This window comes from Neltuma alba, unplaced genomic scaffold (assembly GCF_004799145.2).
Source record: "Neltuma alba isolate B1F8T4 unplaced genomic scaffold, ASM479914v2 tig00004030_pilon, whole genome shotgun sequence".
NCBI lineage: Eukaryota > Viridiplantae > Streptophyta > Magnoliopsida > Fabales > Fabaceae > Neltuma > Neltuma alba.
In genome coordinates this window covers 54,918-75,584 of record NW_021633531.1, presented here as the reverse complement: position 1 = coordinate 75,584, position 20,667 = coordinate 54,918, and the positions used below count along the sequence as shown (strand labels likewise).

Sequence of the window (20,667 nt, the reverse complement as noted above, 5' to 3'; positions counted from 1 at the left end):
ATAACATATGAGACCAATGTTTATTTATTTATTTCTATTTTGACAATTTTAAACCCCTTCCCTTATAGGGAAGGATCCACACACCAGCACTTCACACGCGTACTAAATTCGGTCCATGTAGGGGGAAAAATGCACGCCAAACAATATTTCATATTAATAAGTATTTCTTTATGTTGTAAGATTTTTTTTTTCCTGAAGTTATGCATTCAGCTTTCTTATCATAGTAAAATATATTTCAATATAATTTGTGAGTTTGCACAATTTATTCTGACCAATAAATGATAAAAATGTATTTTTAAAATAAATTTTAGTAAATGAGGGAGAATTATTTTTTAAAAAATTAATATAGAACTTGTCTAATTTCTTTTTCCAACTCCATATCAAATGTCCCATCTTAATGTTGCTCTCCATTGATGAGCCAACCGTGCAACACATGGGGTATGGCGTTTAGTTTTCACCTAAAGAAGGATTAGTCTTTGACTATTAAGTGGGAGAATAAAATTAAAGAAAAATATAGCTTTAAATTTTTGAAATCCCTCAATTATCGATTTAGCTGTTGCTAAAAACATATATTATGGTTTCTTTACTTAGAAACAATTTAGGCAAGGACTGAGTTGTATCGACCCAAGAAACTATAATAATTGAATTGTTTTGAGTTATAGCTTAAGACCTCAGTTTATAATTAAAGGGGGGGAAAACACGGATCAAAAGTTATAATTTTCTCAACCTTTAATATAGGTCCACCTATTTTGCCTAAAAAAAAAAGTCTATGGGGGCCACCTATGGTTCCAATTTGTAGTCATTGTGTTTGTTGTAATTATAGCTAAGAAGGGGTAATGAAAAGGTAAGGTAAGGATGAAGTGTGGGGATAGATGATCAGGATAAACAAATGGTAAGGTGGAGTTGGAGTTTAAAGGAACCTAGCAACTAGTGTAGGGGATAATCTAGCAATTAGTATTAACTTTGATTTCTTCATGATTAGTGTTTTTTATGGAATTGAAAGAGTAATGCTTCTCTAGTCCTTAATGTAAGATATATTTAATTAATTTGAATTGATTAAAGTATGACATGTGTTTTTTAGTAAAATATCATAATTATCTTTCTTAATATCCCTCCCTTTCCTACTTGATTATCGTTGAGGGAGTATCAATAGAAATAATTTAGAAAAAAATATTAAATATGACAAATAAGTCTTACATTTAGGATTAAAACTAACTCAACAATTATATGCTGCATTAAGGACCGAAGAAGTATTAACTTTCAGCGCATTTTAGTGCCTTCTCTTATTCCCTTTTGTCGTCATGCACATATATTAAAGAACCTTCTGTTATTTCACTCCAAAAAAAAAACTTATGTTATTTATTGGAATTTTTTAGAATATTGAATAGTTGGAAAATATCAACTGAATAATATACATGTAGTCAAACTTTAAATTGAATTAGGAATTTCTAGACTTATTGTTGAATTTATATAATATATTGCATGAGCTTTTAAGTATTCCAATGGGGTTTAGGGGGCAAACAGCACATATATTAAGAAGAAGTTTACTTTTTAAGAAAATTAATAACAATTGGTCTGCAAAATACTACTTCTGATTCAAAATATAAATTAAATTATACAATTCAAAAAGTTAGTTAAACTTAATTAAAAACAATAAATATATAAAAAAATGTCACTTATTTTCTAAGATAATATTTTTATGGAAAATTAGTCTTTTAGTCTTTCAACTATTAACTCATTTGTAACTCAGTCCCTCAATTATAACTCACTATGACTCAGTTCTTGGATTTTTGACTCGCCTATGACTCACTCTTTAAACTTTTCATATTTAATAATTTAATCCTTATTATACATAATTTATTTTTAAACATAAAATAATTATCCTACATGGCAAAAAAATTACTTTTAACACTATTAAAAGTTGCAAACATGTCATCCAAGTCAGCTTATACGCATTTGATGAATTTTTTAAGGAAACAAGAGACCGTCCGGCGGACTCAACTCATCGTCCTCTCCTTTCTCCTCACCTTTTGAGAACCATGTCCACTTCTTCACTGGCATTCTCTAATCTCTTCCTCCTCCACGCCTTTCCAGAGACAAACACGCTCTATCTTCTTCCTTATCCCTCCACACATTTCTCCTCCCAATGATTCTCACTCAGCCTGCAGCGCTCTCGAGTTTGAGCGACCCGTTGATTCTGGTGCATAACCTGGTGGGGGTGTGGCCAATTAAAATTTGTACATTTGCCACTTTGATTCTAAATGCCATAAAAGAACAAAACAGTTGCATCATCCTTCAACCTCCTCATATACATAGCGGGAGGACAAATGTGTGGAGGGGGTTATGAGGAAGAAATGAAACGAGGAAGAAGACAAAGCATGTGCGTCTCTATTAGGAGAAAGGAGAGGACGATGTCCACCAGATGGCTTTTTTATTTTTTGGGTAACAGAGCAGATGGTTTTTTAATGGTGAAGTAATTTTTTCTGCCACGTAGGATAATTATTTTATGTTTAAAAATAAATTATGTATGATAAGGATTAAATTATTAAATATGAAAAGTTCAGAGACCGAGTCATAGTCAAGTCAAAAGTTCCGGAATTGAGTTATACCGAGTTATAGTTAAGGGACTAAGTTATAAATGAGTTAACAGTTGAAGGACTAAAAGATTGATTTTTCCTATTTTTATTTATGGAGAGGGTATAAATAAAAAAGAGAATAAGTGGAAAAAGATAATGAAAATAATAAGTGGAAAAAAAGAGATGAGAGAGACATAAAATAAATTAGAGGTAAAATGAAAAAAATGCGTTAAATAATTACACAAATCTAAATTTTAGCTTATAAAAAAAGCCAAGACCTTTTAAAGATTTGATGCTTATATTTTTAACCATAAGGATAATGATTGTTAGTCCATCTGTATATCTATTCAAAAAAAATAAAATCAATGCGTATGCAAATATTTATTACATTTCAAAATTTTTCTTAAAGCTTATTAAATGATGCGATATACTTCTCTAATTTTATTTATACGGCAGAGAGAGAATATATTTTCTGGTCTTATTTATAAGGTATTGAGAAAAAATTTTATATGGATGTACAATTTTACCTTTCATTTATTATTATGTTGACTTTGTTTATATGAGATATAATATATATTAAATAGGGATAATATTAAAAAGTTATTAATTTGTAAATAAGAGTTAATAAAGTTTAAATTTTTTTTGTCTGTGTAAAATATGTTGAAAATAACTTATAAATAAAACTAGAGGAGTACTTGACAAATGAAGTTCTTGGAGTTAATAATGGTATACAACAACAAGTTTTATTTCACTATGTGAGGTACACACAGCTAATAAAGACATAATTTGACAAATATAACTGAATGCTGTTTTGAATTTCTAAAACTGACAATATACGTGTCATTTTCATGGTCTTGGCTACACTAGGAAGATCCATTACACTTTTTTTTTTAAAGCCTTGGAAGGTTCATTTCATCTTTTAATAGTATTTTAAATATAAATATATATATATATATATTGAATCATTAATGACATACACTGAATCATTTTATTGGGCACCATCTGTCAACATCTCTTAAAAAATTTACAAAAGCATGTATCTATCTTATCTAGGGAAATCTCATAGTAACCACACATATAGTAACCAAAACCCTTTAATTAATTGAAGCCGAAAGGCACATCATATTTAAGTTCCAATATATTGAATCATTAATGATGTACATTGAATCATTTCATTGGCACCATCTGTCAAAATCTCTTAAAAGTTTTACAGAAGTATTCAACTATAAATAAGAAAGATATCTCATGTCTCAACCAACCACAAGTACACCTTGACCATTATTCTTCCTTATAAGCTAAAGAAATGGAGAACGTGAGTGGAAGCGTGATCTTGAGCATCCCAATTATCGATATGCAAAAGTTTCCAGATGAAGAGGAGTACAAGAAGCTAAGAGAGGCATGTGATGAATGGGGATGTTTCAGAGTGATGAACCATAGCTTACCCAAGAACTTAATGGAGGAGATGAAGAAGGTGGTAACGTGTCTGTATGAACGTCCAAGAGAGATCAAAAAGCGCAACGTTGATACTGTTATTGGAAGTGGCTATACCTATTTTCCTTTACATCCAGTCTTTGAAAATATGGGTTTCCATGACTTTGGATCCTCTCTTGACATCGATAACTTTTGCTCTCAACTGGATGCCTCCCCTCATGATAAGTTAGTATATACTAGTATATAGATATAGATATTGCTGCATATAAAGTTGATAAATAATCTTCATTTTGAATTTTATGACGGTGGAATGCATGCATGCAGGAAGATAATCAGCGCATATGGGGAAGCAGTTCAGGAACTAGCGGTAGATATAGCCAGAAAGATAAAGGAGTGTGTTGTGGGGTTATCAGAAGCCATGGATTTTCAAGACTGGCGATGCAATTGCAAGATGAACAAATACAGTTTTACCCCTGAGACTGTAGGGCACGTAGGTATCCATGAGCACACTGATCCGGGGTTTCTCTCAGTTGTTCAAGATGATGACCTTGTGGATGGTCTTGAAGTCTTGCACCCTCCCTCTGGTTCCTTTGTTCCAGTCCCTCCCTTATCTGGAACCTTTGTTATTAATCTTGGGGATGCTGCTCATGTAAATTTAACTCCCTCTTCATTTAACATCCATATATTTCCTCTTTTCATGCCTTGATCTCCGTTCTCTTTCTCTCTCTTTAAATGCATGACACCTCATGTTTGTGACATATAAGTTTTTATCAAAGTGCTTCTCTTTGGATTACGAAAGGCAAATAAGTACTTAAGATAAGGATCATATTGAACCCGTGACCTTTCGCCATTAAGGATGGATTACATGCCACTAGGCCACAAGACAATTATCTTATTGACATTCTTCGGTATGTTGTAGATTTGATTAGAAAATGATTCTCTTTTTAATGAATGATGTAGGTGTGGAGCAACGGAAGGTTTCCAGATGTGATTCATCGTGTGCAATGCAAGGAAGGAAGGACTAGAATTTCAATAGTGACAAGTTTGCAAGCACCAAGGCATGGAGATGTTGAAGTTGCAAAAGAGTTTGTGGACAGTGACCACCCACCTCTCTTCATGCCTTTCAATTTCGAACGTTACATAGAGTCTCGATGGACCAAAAACATCAGAAATGGTGAAGCCCTTGACTTGTTGCGTGTGGATCGCCCCTCAAATACTGTTTCAGCATGATGTGTTTAAGGCCAAATGAGATGGAGAAAGATAAATAAATACTCCCTCCTGGGCCTATTTATTAGAAATAAGTAATAGTTAAGCTTTAACTACAACTTTTTTTAGCAAACAGGCGTGGAGGTAGTAATAAATTTCAACAAAATAAGTTTCTTTTTAGTGTTTCTAGTGTCGCTTAAAGTACTCTATGATGGAGGAGTGAAGTTGGCTCTGCCTTTTTTCAACTCGGTGCTAAATAGGATGAGACCCACTTCTTTCTTCTTATCTCTTTTTATATTCTAAAATAAGAGTTCATCAATAAAATGTAGTCTTGCTTTGCAATTGTTATGTTTTATTTTTATCCATCTTCTTTTTTTAACTAGCTACAATCCTTACTGTTTCTTCCCCCTAAGGAACCGCAATTTGTAATGTTAAAAAAACTTGATAAAATAACTAGTAGACTTCCGGCCATAAAATAATGAACTACAAATTGAATGGAAAGAAAGGAGTGTGCTTTATAATTGCTTCTTTCAAGATAAAGATGGGACTTTCTTCTTTCCACATACGTATGTACACACATGCATATATACATATATATTTAAGTTTCCAAAATAAATGTTGTATGATTACCAGAAAACCTGATCATCAATTAATAATGAAAAATTGCTTTATCATTGATATAATTTATTTTATTTTATATTTTGTATGAGAAAAATGAAGTGGAGGGGAGAGAAAATTTTAAACTATCCGATTTACGTTTTTTTAATTGAAATTGGAAAGGAGGCCGCGTTTAAAATTTTGAATAAGTGTAATTAAAAATTTTTTATTAAAATTTTATAATCTCATTTCTCTAATTTTTTTTAAGTGAAAGTTATTAAAATTTTTCCCACTCTGTATATCTCTCATGCTAAACATAGGGTTAGTTCGATTTGTTGTCGGTTCCGGGTGTTATCTTTGATATAGCTTCTTGGTATGTGACGTTGCAAGGCTGAAGTTTGATTCCTCTTAAGTTTCTGAGGTTCTCTTCCAGTTGTTGTCTCTATATCCTTTGGGATTTTCAGGGCTACAGTGGTATTCAAGGTGGCTTGCATCTGTGCGGTCAGCTTTTGACATTTTGTTTCTATTTTCTTTTGTGGTTCTTAGACTTTCCTGAATTGCCTATAAATAGTTGTATTAGAAGTGAGATAGAGCTGCTTGTTTCTATATACTCCCTCCATCTTTATCATAAGTTTCAAAGGGTCACGAATGATAAGTTAAAGTTAGTTAAAAGTAATAAATTGATTAAAAACATATTTTTGTTTTTAAATATGCTCTTATAATAAATGAGAAAAAAGATAAAAAAAATATTAAAAAAAATACGATAAAAGAGACTATAGCAAGGAGATAGAATAAGTAATTAAGAGAAAAATTAGAAAAAATGCATTAAATGTTAAGATAAATACCAAATTAAAGTTTATAAAATGGACCACACTCTTTAGGGTAAAGCTTATAAATATGATCGGATGGAGTATATAGACACTACAAAAAAAAGTAGTATTTTGTAGCGGTTATTTTTGTGCATTTGCAGTAATTTTAACCGCTACTAATGCATTTGGAGCAGTTTTTTGAACTACTACTAAAATGGGTGTGGAAAAAAAATACTTTGTAACGGTTATAAAAAACTGCTGCAAATATGGTCAAACCTGCTACAAATATGGTTAAATTATCCACATAGCCATATAATAATCTTTTTGAATTTGACTATGTGTTAATTATAATTCCATTAAATATTTAACTTACAATATGATTTGGCTTAAACTTATGGCATACTTAATGTGTGCTTTTTATATTTACATGTTTGGCTGGTGAGATCCCCTAACCATGGTTTTGTATCCTAAATCATGATTTTGGTTTCTACCCAGATAACAACTTTTAGGAAGTGATTAATGAACCGCATTAAACTAGACATTCTCAAATATCATACTATTAATTGGACTCGTTAGTGGCTCTATTGTGACCCAAAAAAAACACATTTTACTGGTTGAGCTGCCATTGAGCTGAATGGAGAATTAGATTGAGAAACGAAATGATGTTTACACAATTGGAAGATTTTGAGCTTTTAATGAAAAAATGCTAAAAAATTAAAATTAAAAATCCCATAAAAGACAAAATTTTGAACCAAAACTCGATATATAAATATTTAGACCCTATCAAAAGCGATATCATTTTTATATCGATCCCATAATGTTCATGTGGTTGTGAAATCACATAATGTTCCTCATCATTTCCTTGTTTCTTGTTCCTCATCCTAGATTGAACATCATGAGTTCTGCTCTTGGACATTTTTCTCATAGTGAGACCTTAATAAATGCTTTGATATGTACCAGAGTTCTGTTCTTTTGTTTTTTGTCTTTTTTAATCATAACCCAATACAGGATATGGATTAATTATACTATTTTCCATATTTAACATAAGATCTATTTAATTAATTTGAATAGATTAAGAAAATTAATTAAATTAATTATTTGTAAAAAATAACATTAGTTTCTCTAAAATGTCTTCTTAAATCATTTGCATTAATTAAAACTATTCTTTAATGCAAACTTCATTAACATGTGCAATTTGAAAAAATTGATAAGTATAGATGACAAAATGAATTCAAATTTTATATTTACAACAAAACTTAACTTCCAATTAGTTTTTATATTGTAGATCAAAGGTGATGATAAATACTACATCTAGTCCTAATTATAACACTTTTTTTATAAACTACAAATGAGATCTTATAATTAGGACCAGAGATTAGAAGGTCTTACTTCACTTAATAATATCTATAGTTTTAATAATACCATTAGGAACATAAACAATTTGGAATTCTCCAAATAGGCAAATATACAGCTTGAATGCTTCTGCATTCTGATTATAGCCATTTCACTTCACCAACAGGAGATCCTATAACATCCCTAGCAGCGGCAGTATTTCTAGAAGTCCTTATTGCCATTTTGTGAAGAACCAAGCTGCTACCTCCTGTCCTTAATATAAAACTTTATTTGACTTTTATTTTAATCTTAAATATAAAACCCCAATCCCCTTTGTCTCTTATATTTATGTATTTTTTTGCAAAATAATCTTTCTAACAATGATAGTTCTAGTTAATATACTTGATTAGTAAAGATATTTAAAAAAAAAAACACCATCTATTTGTTACAAATAACTAAATTTTTTTTAATCTCATTAAATTAGTCAATTAGCTCTAATAATTAATCCAGGAGGTAGTACAATGCAAGAAAAGATGTTACGTGCATTCAATAGAATAGCCACCACCATAAATAAAATACTCCCTCCGTTTATAAGACCTCAAACATCAATTCTTATACAAGACCCATTGCAAACCTTGATAAAACATTTGTAACTCATTTTGAAAAATGTCCATCTCTTTCACTCAGTCTCAGTCACAGATAGAAATTAGCATCTAAAAGTCACAGTTCATTTTGAGATGCAAAGAATTATTACAACACAAATCAACGTTAGAGCTTGCAGAACCATTGCATCATGCCTGGTGAAGAACATAGAAGAGTTTTATTTATTTATTTATTTTGGCGGGGGGAAACCGCAAGAGATGTGATATTATCTTAGTTAAGACGAAGATAAGGCATCATCAAATTTGTGACATAAAACAACTAGAAATTAAGCAAGAACACTTGGAAATACGAAGTGTTCAGGTGAAAAAGGAAAAACAAAGAAATACGAAGGGCAAGTATTCCTACAACATGATATTGTACGTGGCAAAGCCTCCATCATAAAGCTATTTATTAAGGTCCAAACAACTAGGCTTACAATTAATTTAGGAACATATAATATTAAAAAAAAAAAATACAGTACAAGCGTTTATTCGTCATATCTTACATGTGCAAGTTACGAAGAGCTGAACAATTAATTTTCTACCGGCAACGGTCAACCCAGAAGCCAATGAAGTGATAAATTCTGCTTCAAGCATAAGGCCTACTTCGATCTCCATTTAGCATCAAAGCTAACCTCTTTTGGTTGCAGCAAACCTGAATTGAAGCATAATCTAAAGGTGCATCATCCGCCATCATATGACCCAATATAAAAAGCAAAGATCAAAATCCCAGTGATTCAAATGGGGTAAAACCCAAATGCAGTCAGAACATAGCAAGTTCGAAAAAGAAACGCGACCCAAGCTCAGATTTTGTGAGATTTCAAACCAATGAAGATAAAAAAGGATGATAACTATATATATGAGAACTGAAGCTAGATGTACTATGCCTCTAGAGCCTTCTAATTTTAAAAAAGTGACCCCAACCCAACATACTCTACAGGCAAAGCACCAGGCCTCTTCTCCGTCGAAGTTATGAACTCTGGTGGAAGATGAAGCTCCATCGGCTCAAGAAGGATGAGGTAGGAAGGTAGAAAGTTCAATTGTAGAGGAGGGATTTGAGAGGGGCAAGATGGTCTTTTTACTTCTCCCAGGAGGAATGGTCCATTCCATTGAGCAGAGGGAAGGCAGATTCCTACAACTGCAAGGAAGTTCGATGGAAATCTGGGAAACATATACCTAAATTACTCCATTTTTTCCTCTCCCATTCTCCTTTATCTCCGTGCATACCAAACGCAGACTAAGGAAAACCAAATGGCCAAATCATAGTCAAAATGCTTGATATAAAAAAACTTAATTACTAATAAAAGTAAACAGCCCTCACATACATAATACCGTAGTGGTAAAAGAACAAAAAAATATTAGTGTTTGTAATAAGAACACTGATGTCGTACCGATAGAATTAACGGCACGGGAAAAGAAATGGTAAAATTTTTATTCCCCATGCCCCCTAGAAAGTTACGACTAAACACATGCAGAGAACAATAAAGTAAATGGTAATAAAGACATAATTAAACAGATGCTTTTATTTGTAATTTACAAATGATTACCTGCCACCATTGACCATATCACTCCAGATTCTCTTTTCCCTTTCTTAATCATTCGCCATTAGGAAGAGTAATGATCTTTACCTTGCTTGACAACCAAAATCAGCTTGTAGAACAAAGAGCAAATGCCTGGCAAGTGGCACATCCAAATGCAATGGAGAACTAGAAAATTCCCCAGTCATCCAGCATAAATTCCTCTTGACGCTCCCATTATCAAATGGCCATACTAATTTAGCTTCTAGATCAACTACAAAGCTATAGATTTAGCACATAGCCCCAAAAATGTCCAGAAGCAACCCACAATTGACAATATAATTTTGTTGCATGCACCTTCATAAAGGGCTAACAACCCAGCCAGTGATAGGATTTTGCCTACGAACTCTAAACTTCCTGTGCCCACCACTTTGCAACCGATCAAGAACTGCATAAGTAATTGAATCTGGGGTCAATCCTTGCTGCTTAAGTTTTGCATAAAGTTCCACAGCCTCGGCAGTTCTCCCACCCCTTTCAAGACAGTCAAGTAAGATATTATACGTGACAATATTAGGAGAGCATCCTTTAGCAAGCATTTCATCAAACAATCTACCAGCCATCTCAACTTCATCTGTCTTGCCAAAGCATTCAATAAGTGTGCTATAGGTGACAACATCCGGATTTAATCCTTTCTCTTGCATCTCTATAAACCTCATGTGAGCTTCATCAAGATCCCCATTTTTACCAAGGCAATTAATCAAGCAGTTATAAGAGATAACATCAGGTTTACAAGTGCTAGTCTCCAGTTCCTCAAAAATTTTAATAGCATCATCAATTCTTCCAGCCCTTCCAAAGCTAGCAATCAGGATATTGTAGGTAAATATATCAGGCAGAGGTCCATCTTGTTTCATCTTTTCAAAAAGATCATGAATGTGTGATATTTGTTTCAATTTTCCAAGAGCTGTGAATACCGTGTTATACATTATTGTATCAGTACTGATGCCCTTTTCATGAATTTTATTTAGAAGCTCTATAGCCTCCATTGTTTTACCAGAGCAGCATAGACTCTCCAACATGGCCATACAAGCATTCTTGTCACCCTCATTAAAAAAGCTCCACATGTTGCAAAATACCCTGTGAGCCTCACTTAAATGACCCAATTCGCATAGAGTCTTTACAAGATATGCATATATTTTCCTATTCAGATATTTCTTCGATAACTTCAAAACAGTGTCAAGTTTACTTAGTTGTCCTTCAGCAATTAGAACATTCAAAAGCACACTGTATGTGAATTCATTGGGCTGACAATCATTCTCCATCATTTTTGAGAAGAGTTGGATGGCCCTGTCAACCATCCGGCCCTTAGCAAGTGCCTGAATCATAGTGTTATAAGCAATCAAATGAAGAGTGCAACCCTTATTCAACATTTCCTGAAAAAGGGCTATTGACTCATTAGTTTTACCAATTTTGCCGGTCATTCTGATCATAATGGTGTATGTGAACAGCAATACTCATAGCCCAAGCATCTTCAACCTTGTTCAAAGGATGCTTGGAATCTATTACAGTCTTAAGCTTCCCATTCTTCACCAAATCAACCAGATACTGAAGTCTCTCTCCTTTTGGAATCAAAAGAAGAGGCACAATTTGCTTTTTGGAGAAGGTAAGTTTCCTAAGAGCAAATGTCATCCATGTACTAGCACTAGGAGTTACATCTATAACCTTTCCATTAGTGCTCAGGTTAGGTTCAAAAGTAGACCAAGGAATCCCAACTGCACAGTGTATCACTGCATCATATTTCTTACCTGATGGACTCTTCAAGGCGGCACCTTCCGGGGTCTTATAGTCGATGACTTCATCAGCTCCTAAGCTTTTGACTAGTTCAAGGTTTCGAGCTCCACAGGTGGCTGTCACATGAGTGTTTCCTAGCTTTGCCAGTTGAACTGCATAGTGACCTACACCACCTGATGCAGCAGTAACCAATATGTTTTTGTGTTCACCGCCTCCATTATGGAGTCTGATCCCTGCAGATTGGAGTGCCTGGTGAGCGGTGAGAGCGGCAACAGGCAAACCAGCACATTCTGATGCTGAGATTTCAGGTGGCCTCAATGCAGTGATGCTCTCATTAATAGCAGCAAATTCGGCTAGCGCGCCTCCATTCTGCCGTGCAAAATAAAATTCCAAGAGGTCAAGATAAATCTTCAAATTACGAAGGTGATGCTATGGACACGTGCATGCGCACGCACACACACACCTGGGCGCGCGCGTGCACACACGAACGATTGAGTTTACCATACAAACTTCAATTGCAGATTTTCGAAGTTGATCAATACTTTAATCATTAACATGCCACTCATGAAAAGAAAAGACCGTTAGACTTAAAACTTACGCAAAGAATATGTACATTTGTCAGGAGTTTAATGCTTTGGTTAGCTGATTTCTTCTCTTTCTTGTATAGTTTTAACAGAGCCTTCTAATATTTTAAAAACGGGGCAAAAGGCAAAGGAATATGCACATCAAAACTTTATGCTACAATTTATTCACTTTGTCAGGAGAACCAAAGTAGTGAGGACCAAAGTACTGACCACTTACTAAAGGAAGCTTTGATACAAATAGAGGAACCACTTATCCAGAAATCTCAAGTAGTTGGGCACATACCTATGAATGATTTTCATTCATTATTCTAATTCTAACAAGACGATTTTCTGAATAGAACAAAATCAGCTATGCTAAAAGACCATGAGAATGGTAGAGTGAACCAAAGGTATTTAACATAGCCACAAAATGCAGTACGTGATTAGATAGGGGAAACAATAAAGATAAAAAGCAATAAATAACTTACCTCAAATGATAGAAGAGACAGCAGGAATTCATGAGAAAGAAGTTCACTTAAGATTATACAAAACTGTTGTAATCTGTTGTGGAATGCTATAAACTAAAATCATCATAGCAACTGAATATTCTTACAAAGATATTTTGACCAATTTATCAAACAATACAAACATGTATGGCAATCAATAAATATTTTGATAGGAAGGGGAAGATCTAAAACTGCCTCAGTATTTACTTATTAATTATAGAGATATCCTTCCAACTATAAAAGTTTTCCCATGCATTGCACAAAATCTGAAGAGTGAGATGCAGTATTCATAACCTGTGAATAATGCTAATTCATATAAATTTTGATCACACACACACACACACACACACATATTGGTATATTGATTAAATCTTATTAATAGAAGCAGTGGTGCAGATATTAGATGCGCTCAACTTAATGAACAGGATGGACAAAAACAAATATCATGTGCAAGACAACTTACCAAGACATTAACAACAGATACAACTTTGTCTCCGGGCTTGAATCTTTTAACACCTGAACCAACCTCAATGACCTCTCCGGCCACATCAACTCCTGCGTTGGCATGGAGTATTCCCAGTTCAGTGATTTACAAAGATTGGTAGTGCAAAATTCAAATTTGTAAACCATATGGTAAGTTGAATTGACAAGCCGACAAGCCACACCAATACTAGCTGCATATATCTGAAGCTCTCGATGCCAAGTTGGATATGAAACTGTGCAGTTGTATCATGGAAGTGACATGATAACAATTACGTACTCTTGATTCCAGATATTTTACTGATCGTGTGGGGAAGTTATAGAAATGCATCTTGACTACGATATATTTAAGTACATTCAGAAATGAACGTAGATAGGCCATTGATGATATATTAGATGCTATTCAAAATGGCCAAAAATTCAGTTCACTGGCACAAAGTAGTCTTGATATATACAGGACAAAGGAGTTGACAGTGCAGTGGCAAATGTTACTTGCAAGGGAAATATATCACATACAAATTTCATATACTTCCTTTGGGAGATATAGATATACTCATCAGTTCCTACTGAAAGACACCTTCATGAAAATACTACTATAAGAGTTTTGCACATATTTAAGTACAGATAAGTATCTTTTATATGAAGGTTACAGAAATGAAAAGGAAAAGTACCGGGTGTATAAGGGAGCTTTCTCGGTAAAAGTGGCCACAACATGCCTTTTTAAACTTTCCAATCAAATGGATTTATACTAGATGCTTCCACTTTGACCAAAACCTCGTCTTTGTTTGGATTGGGTATAGGAACTTGGTCATGCTGCAATAAGCATAAAGCATAAAACATCAATACCATTGGTAAATGGTAAAATAGACATTTCCCCATAACATGAGTTCAAAAAAAGTGATTTTCCTGAAGCATGCAATACATGAATAGAAATGATATGTCCGCCCATCCTCCACGAAATCATTCAGCCAATGAAACCATGATCTATCATCGCTTCCTCAAACAGCTAATGCTTACAATATAATCTACTCAGTTGTTTTATCTACAGAGATATATGGTTCAAACACAATTAAACAAATCTCAGCAAATGCCATATGAATGATCCGAAACCAGAGAGTTTCCTTTTCTTTTTCTTTTTCTTTTTCTTTTTTCGTTCTTCTTTTCAATATCAAAAGTACAAGGGGCATTAGGGCGGAATACAAAATCTTGGAGCAGTGACCCCAGAGTTGCCTTTTCTTTTTCTTGTTTTCCCAGATGCATTCTGCCGTGTGAAGTTACATTTGAAATTTAGTATGACATCAACTACTGCACTAGATTCGCATGATTTGTTTTAGTTAAACTATTCAATGCAGCTATTCAATACTATACTGATGCTTGAAATTAAGCATCCAGTTTAAAACTAGCCTTATCATTGACAAAGTAAGATCTATTGAGCCATGTATGTCTGACCACCACCCCGGAGATATCCTTCAGAATACAGATACAGCAAATCAATGATCAATTATTAGATTCAAATGATGTATAAAATACATATGATTCTTATTCCAAAGAATCCATGGACTTTCAAAGCACTGAAATCTTCCACTCTAACATAAAAGAAGCTGGTGGAATGACAGTACAACAATGTCGGTCATTTAGTAATATCAAGTTACATCACTGATTTTTTTTTTTTTTAAAAACGCCGACACACACTAAGACTTGTATGTTCAGCCCCAAATCAAAGTTCCGCATTTCCTCCTTTCAAATGAGACAAGAAAAGGAAAAGAAATTCCATTACATAAATTGGAAGAGAAAGAAAACGCAGCAAAGACTACAGAGAAGGCTATGAAGCTGAGAAAACCTTCAAGGCAGAAGGGCCTCCGCCATACCCATGGTACCGAACCGCATGCATAAGCTTTTCCATATCCATTCCACACTTGATAGATTAAAGACTACAGTGGGAATGTCGTATTGTTTCAATAATAACGGGGAAGAACTTCGGCCAAAAATGGGAAGAACGAATCAGGAATGAAGAGAATTTTTTTTTTAAAAAAACATAATAAGAATGAAATTTGCACACATGATTCCGTTTTTGTGGTGTGGTCTCTTGTGGATATCAAAGAGACCAAGTGGCGGTACATGTAAATCTAGCAGAAGGAGCTAGTCCCTCACAATACGGCCAACTAAGATTCGAATCCCCGCTGGAGAAGATGTCCATATTTAGTGTGCCCAACAATACCTCAAATAGGATTGTCTTCAATAGGAGGATACCTATACTTTAGCTAAAAAAAAGTTAGATTAGATAGAAATTAGATTGAATAATGTGATTTATGTTTAGATTGGATTTTATAAAAGTTAATTTATAAAAGTAAAAAAATTGTTTAGATTAGCTTTGTAAATAAATGGGTTCGTAGAAGTAAAATTATTTGAATAATTATTGAAAATGTAAGTTTAGTTGTAAAATAATTAAAAATAGTATGAATTTTATTAAATAACATTCTTTTTAGTTCAAAATATAAGCATCAAATAACTAAATCACGCAGCTCAAAAAATTAAAACATATCACTTCTAACCCTAAATATAAGTGCTGGTTAACTAATTTGAGTATATTGTAATAAATAAGTATTATCTTTTCTAAAATATCTTTGATAATCAAGTTTATTGGTTAGAACTACCGTTAGTAGAAGGACTATCTTGAAAAAAATAAATAAAATGGATTGAGGTTTTATATTTAGGACCAAAATAAAATTTAAACGAGGTTTTATATTAAAAGTCGAAGCTAGTATCTAATGATTTAACTAACATTCCCTATTTTGTAAAAAAGATTAACTAACATATTATATTATGGATTATAAAGACTGCTCTTATGGTCCTATAGTTTAAACAAACTAAGAAAAATTTTAAATTTTATTAACTCTTATTTAAAATTAAATAAGTTTTTAATTTTAATTTTATTTAATATAAGTTACACATCATGAAAACAAAGTCAACAAATAATTAATAAAGTGTAAAATTATACATTCAAAGAAAAGTTTCTCTCTCTACAATATAAAGAAACAATAAAATTTCTTTTTTCTTTGTCTTATAAATAAAATCTAAAAAGTAGGAATTAATTTATTCTCTCTTTGTGATTTAACTTCTCTCCCTATGCCCGTAAATTTTTTAAAGCAAGGCCCACATTTTTTTCCTTCTCTTCTCTCTCTGCTTTTCTAACATAAAAAATATCAAATTTTAGCTTTTGACTTAATTTTTTAATTTTGATATAAGCTTTTAACTTTTTAAGCTATTCCAAATATCATCAAACATGCCAAAAGTGCTTTTAACCCTTAAAAGCTCTTTAAGAAGGTGTTTGAATAAAATTAAATTATGGTTTGAAGAATAGTTTTTGGAAAAAAATTATTTTTGAGAATGGATTTTAAAAGAACAGATTTAAAAAAAAAATGATTTTGATAAAGTAAGAGTGTTTAGATAGTTGTTAATAGAAATACTTTTTATATATACAAATTACTAAAAAAGACATAAGTTAATATAATAATTACATAAAAGATAGATTTTATAATAAATTTTTATTTGAAGTAATAAATTTGTTAATAATATATTTTTTACCAACATAATAAATAATATATAAAAATATAATTAATAAATAATTAATATGTGTATATATATTTATAAAACATAAGATTAAATGTTTTTAGAAAAATGATTATTTTTTTGCCAACAGAAAAATATTATTTTACCTTAAAGATTTTAAATATGAAATCTCATAATATTTTTTTTCACAACTAGTTTTTTTTTAACAACATACTAACTCTGATATTTAATATAAGAGCTATTTTGATATTCAATTTGCTCTTAAATATAAAATCTCGATCCATTTTATTTTTTATATTTATTTATTTTTTCAAAGTAGTCCTTGTAGTTGTTACACATATTAAATATTTTTATTAAATATTACTTCTAGCAAATGCACATGATTAGAAAAGATATTTTAGAAAAGACAACATCTATTTATTGTAAATAGTTAATTTAATTAGTTTTATTAATCTATTCAAATTAGTCAACAAGCTCTTATATTAAGGATTTGAGATAGTATTACAATGTAGGGGAAAAAAAAAAAAGAATCACATTTTTAAAAACCAACATTTTTTTGCTTTTCATAAAACAATGATTTTGGAGGCCAAAAACCTTGATTTTGGACCAAATCAAGGTTTTCTGAAAAATCTGCCCGCTTGGATAATGTCTAGCTAAAACTATGGTTTGAAGTCAAAAAGCACTTTTTTTTAAAATTGCTAAACACCCCCTAAATGCCGCTCAAACATTACTCCAACTACGAGGATGTTTGGATAATCTTAAAAGTGTTTTTTTAAAAGCATTTTTTTAAATCGAGATAAAATTTTTTACATATTTATTTTGTATATCATAAAAATACTTTTAAAATTATGATTTTGTTTCTGTCTAAACACCTATATCTAGTTTCGCACTGTGCTTATTGTCTTTTTTTTTTTCCTTTTATGAAAGACAAATTTATTCAACCAGTAAAAAACGTATAAGAAAAGACTGGCCCGTTAAATTTATTCAATTAGAGGAAAACACATTTGCCCCAACTTGACGAGACAAATTTACTTATTATAATATTAAAAAAGAGTGTCAGGTATCATAACAGAGTAATGTTGTTGAAAAAAACTTTTTGACTAAAAATGGTGATGTGGAGGCAAATATGGCAGAATAATATCTGAGTTGGACAAGAAATAAAACAACTATAAAAATTCTTCCTCCCCTTCACAATCGTCGCCTTCCCGCCAGTAGAGAATCACCGTCATCGTCAACCCTGTCCATTTTGTCCTGCTCCTTCCACCAAAAAATTTAATCAAACAAAAAAAAATCATACATAATCTAGATGTTAAGCATTTTACCTAAAAACCGCAAATCACAAGTCACAAGTAATCAAATATTTAAAAGGATGAGAAGCAGAAGAAGATTGGAAAACACGAAATCATAGCAAAAGACCAAAATCAGAAACTGTGAAGAACCATGGAAATCATCGTTGACCATTATTACTCAAACCAATTTCATCAGTGAAGAATCATGAGAGTAAATCATCAACATCAAGCACAATGTAATCCAACTCAGAAACAGTCATTCTCAACAATATCAAACACGCATAACCAATCTTTCAAAGACAAACAACTATCATGAGAACGAAAAAAAAATTGAAGACCTATATATGAGGAATCAAAGACGATTTGATGCCATGCGAGAGGAAGAAGAACAACAAGAACTATGAAATGATCTGTAAAAATTGACGACCCATATCTGAGAAATTTGCGAGCTTCAGGCTATTCAATCAAACGGACAATCTCGTCGTAAGAGAGAATGCAACAAAAGATGGCAGTGCCGGCGATGAGCTGGGAAATAAAAAATGTAAGAGAGAGAAAGAAAAAGGAAATTTGTGACAGTCTTCACGGGTAAGCTGGGAAATGTTATCCTGAGTAAGCTGACTAAAGAGTTTGTTGAGATTGCAAGAAGGTGCGGTGTCGACATTCATGGCTCCCAGATTCCGACAAGTGTATGTCCAATTTTGGGAAAGAGAAAAGGCGAAGAAGAGAGGTAAGGAGATCAAGCGAGAAATAAAAGGAAAAAGCGAGGGTGCGTGTATGTGACAGCATTTGAGAGGACTAGAAGTGAGTAGAGGGGAGAGAGAGGGATGGGTCCACAATATTAGTGCATTTTAAGCTACCATATAATGCTTTGATAGAGATAGGACAGGGGTGTGAGATTGAATTGACCAAGATGGGAGCTTACATGGCAAAGTATTTGACAAGTGTATGTTTGGTAGGACCCCATACCAAAAAAAAAAAAATAGACGTTAAGGACACTTAACGAGAATGACATTATGGTGCCTAGTACTTTTTCTAATATTATAATAAGTAAATTTACTCTTTTATCCAAAAAAATATGAGCAATAAACACCAACAGAAATGCATCCATGCGCCTCGCATTCCCTAACCCACACTTGAGTGCACTAATCTTTGACAATCTGCAGACGAAGAAGAGAAGTCGCTTTAGCCCTAGCTCTTACTAAAGGAACAAAAAACAAATTACACACGTCTCAAATAACATAATTTATTAATTTAAGATCTCTTAAAATCTTAAAATAAATAGAAGGTCCCATGAGACTTGAGATTAATATATTCTGAATAAAAAATTACGTCATTGTTTCTATCTTGGTTGACAAGCTCATAGGCATGGATCAACAAGTTAATGTGAAGTTCTTGACAAGTCAGAGGTTGTTAATTGACAACTAAATTAATGGGATAATATAACCTCTATATGTGATCAAATTATTACAAAAGAGTATTATAAGGTTAGTTTGACGTTCTACCTTGTGTATTGATTAGTTTTCTTGAATTTTATGGTTGAAATTGGTGGTTTCTCCTTGGTATGGATGGTGGCTGAATTGTGTTAAGGTTAGAGGAGAAAGAATATGATGTTAAACCTAGGTTAAATGCATGGATTACAAGTTGTTTCAAGTGGTATTACATGATTATGGAATGAAACTCATGTTAAGGAACCTACACACTATGTTTCAGCCAAGCAGTGATTTTACCCTCGGATGAAATTTTGCATATTTTGATACTTTCATTGGCTTTAAAATGAAGTTTTGCGTAGGGTAAACCTAAGCCATAAGCATTGGAATGTATTAAAATGAAATTAGATATTGAAGGGCCTTAACTACTACCTCTAGGCCAAATAAAGATCAATAGGGAGGAGATGTGTTTTTAAAATTTCAAACTCATATTTGGATTATACATAAAAAATTATGTAGGAGTGACCTAATGGGATAATTCTTAGGTTGTTGGAAAACAATTCCAAAAATTCAAGAACAAAGGGGTTAAGGGTTTCTTAAATTCCAGGTTATGTGTGTGTAGCACAGTTTTGATGTGTAGCTACCCCTTTTTAAATGTGATTTTAGGCTTTGACATTTGTGAAAGAGAGAACTAAGATCAAGAGACAAGGAAAGCATTGGAAGAAATGTAGCAAGATTTAATTAACTTTAATATTGGTTATTGTATTGATTGCTACGCAATTTCATGTGCTATTATGTGGTTGAGGTAAATGATGTATGATGATGATGAATGTGTAGCTATACTCCTTGCTTTAAGTGTCTTGGCTATTAAATGTTAGAGTGCTACATGTATAAGGTCAAGTAGTTTCTTATTAATAGCAAGAAGTTGGAATGCT

At 32.6% G+C, this 20,667-nt stretch overlaps 3 protein-coding genes across 3 annotated transcripts; 1 reads left to right on the top strand and 2 right to left on the bottom strand.

The window, feature by feature from the left end:
* The first annotated feature begins 3,879 nt into the window (after positions 1–3,879).
* LOC114743448 (2-oxoglutarate-dependent dioxygenase DAO-like) lies at positions 3,880–5,237 on the top strand. The gene is made up of 3 exons (XM_028931659.1): positions 3,880–4,232; positions 4,332–4,656; positions 4,968–5,237. Exons 1-3 carry the CDS (start codon positions 3,880–3,882, stop codon positions 5,235–5,237), a joined length of 948 nt encoding a protein of 315 aa, XP_028787492.1.
* A 4,154-nt stretch (positions 5,238–9,391) lies between these two features.
* On the bottom strand, positions 9,392–11,608 carry LOC114743442 (pentatricopeptide repeat-containing protein At1g51965, mitochondrial; the record flags this gene model as incomplete). Its single annotated transcript, XM_028931652.1, has 2 exons — positions 9,392–9,829; positions 10,140–11,608. A coding segment is annotated over one exon (1,140 nt), but the record flags the coding sequence as incomplete, so codon positions are not given.
* A 1-nt stretch (position 11,609) lies between these two features.
* Positions 11,610–15,428, bottom strand: LOC114743447 (chloroplast envelope quinone oxidoreductase homolog; the record flags this gene model as incomplete). Its single annotated transcript, XM_028931658.1, has 4 exons — positions 15,287–15,428; positions 14,118–14,259; positions 13,430–13,521; positions 11,610–12,266 (listed from the first exon to the last, which is right to left on the bottom strand). Coding segments are annotated over exons 2-4 (792 nt in total), but the record flags the coding sequence as incomplete, so codon positions are not given.
* Positions 15,429–20,667: the final 5,239 nt, after the last annotated feature.

What these genes read in the sequence shown, in the direction of transcription:
- LOC114743448 (XM_028931659.1), top strand. Translation starts at nt 3,880, where the DNA reads ATGGAGAACGTGAGTGGAAGCGTGATCTTGAGCATCCCAATTATCGAT. An exon ending in GATGCCTCCCCTCATGATAA is followed by an intron (nt 4,233 to 4,331) that starts GTTAGTATATAC and finishes GCATGCATGCAG; the next exon opens with GAAGATAATCAGCGCATATG. An exon ending in ATCTTGGGGATGCTGCTCAT is followed by an intron (nt 4,657 to 4,967) that starts GTAAATTTAACT and finishes TGAATGATGTAG; the next exon opens with GTGTGGAGCAACGGAAGGTT.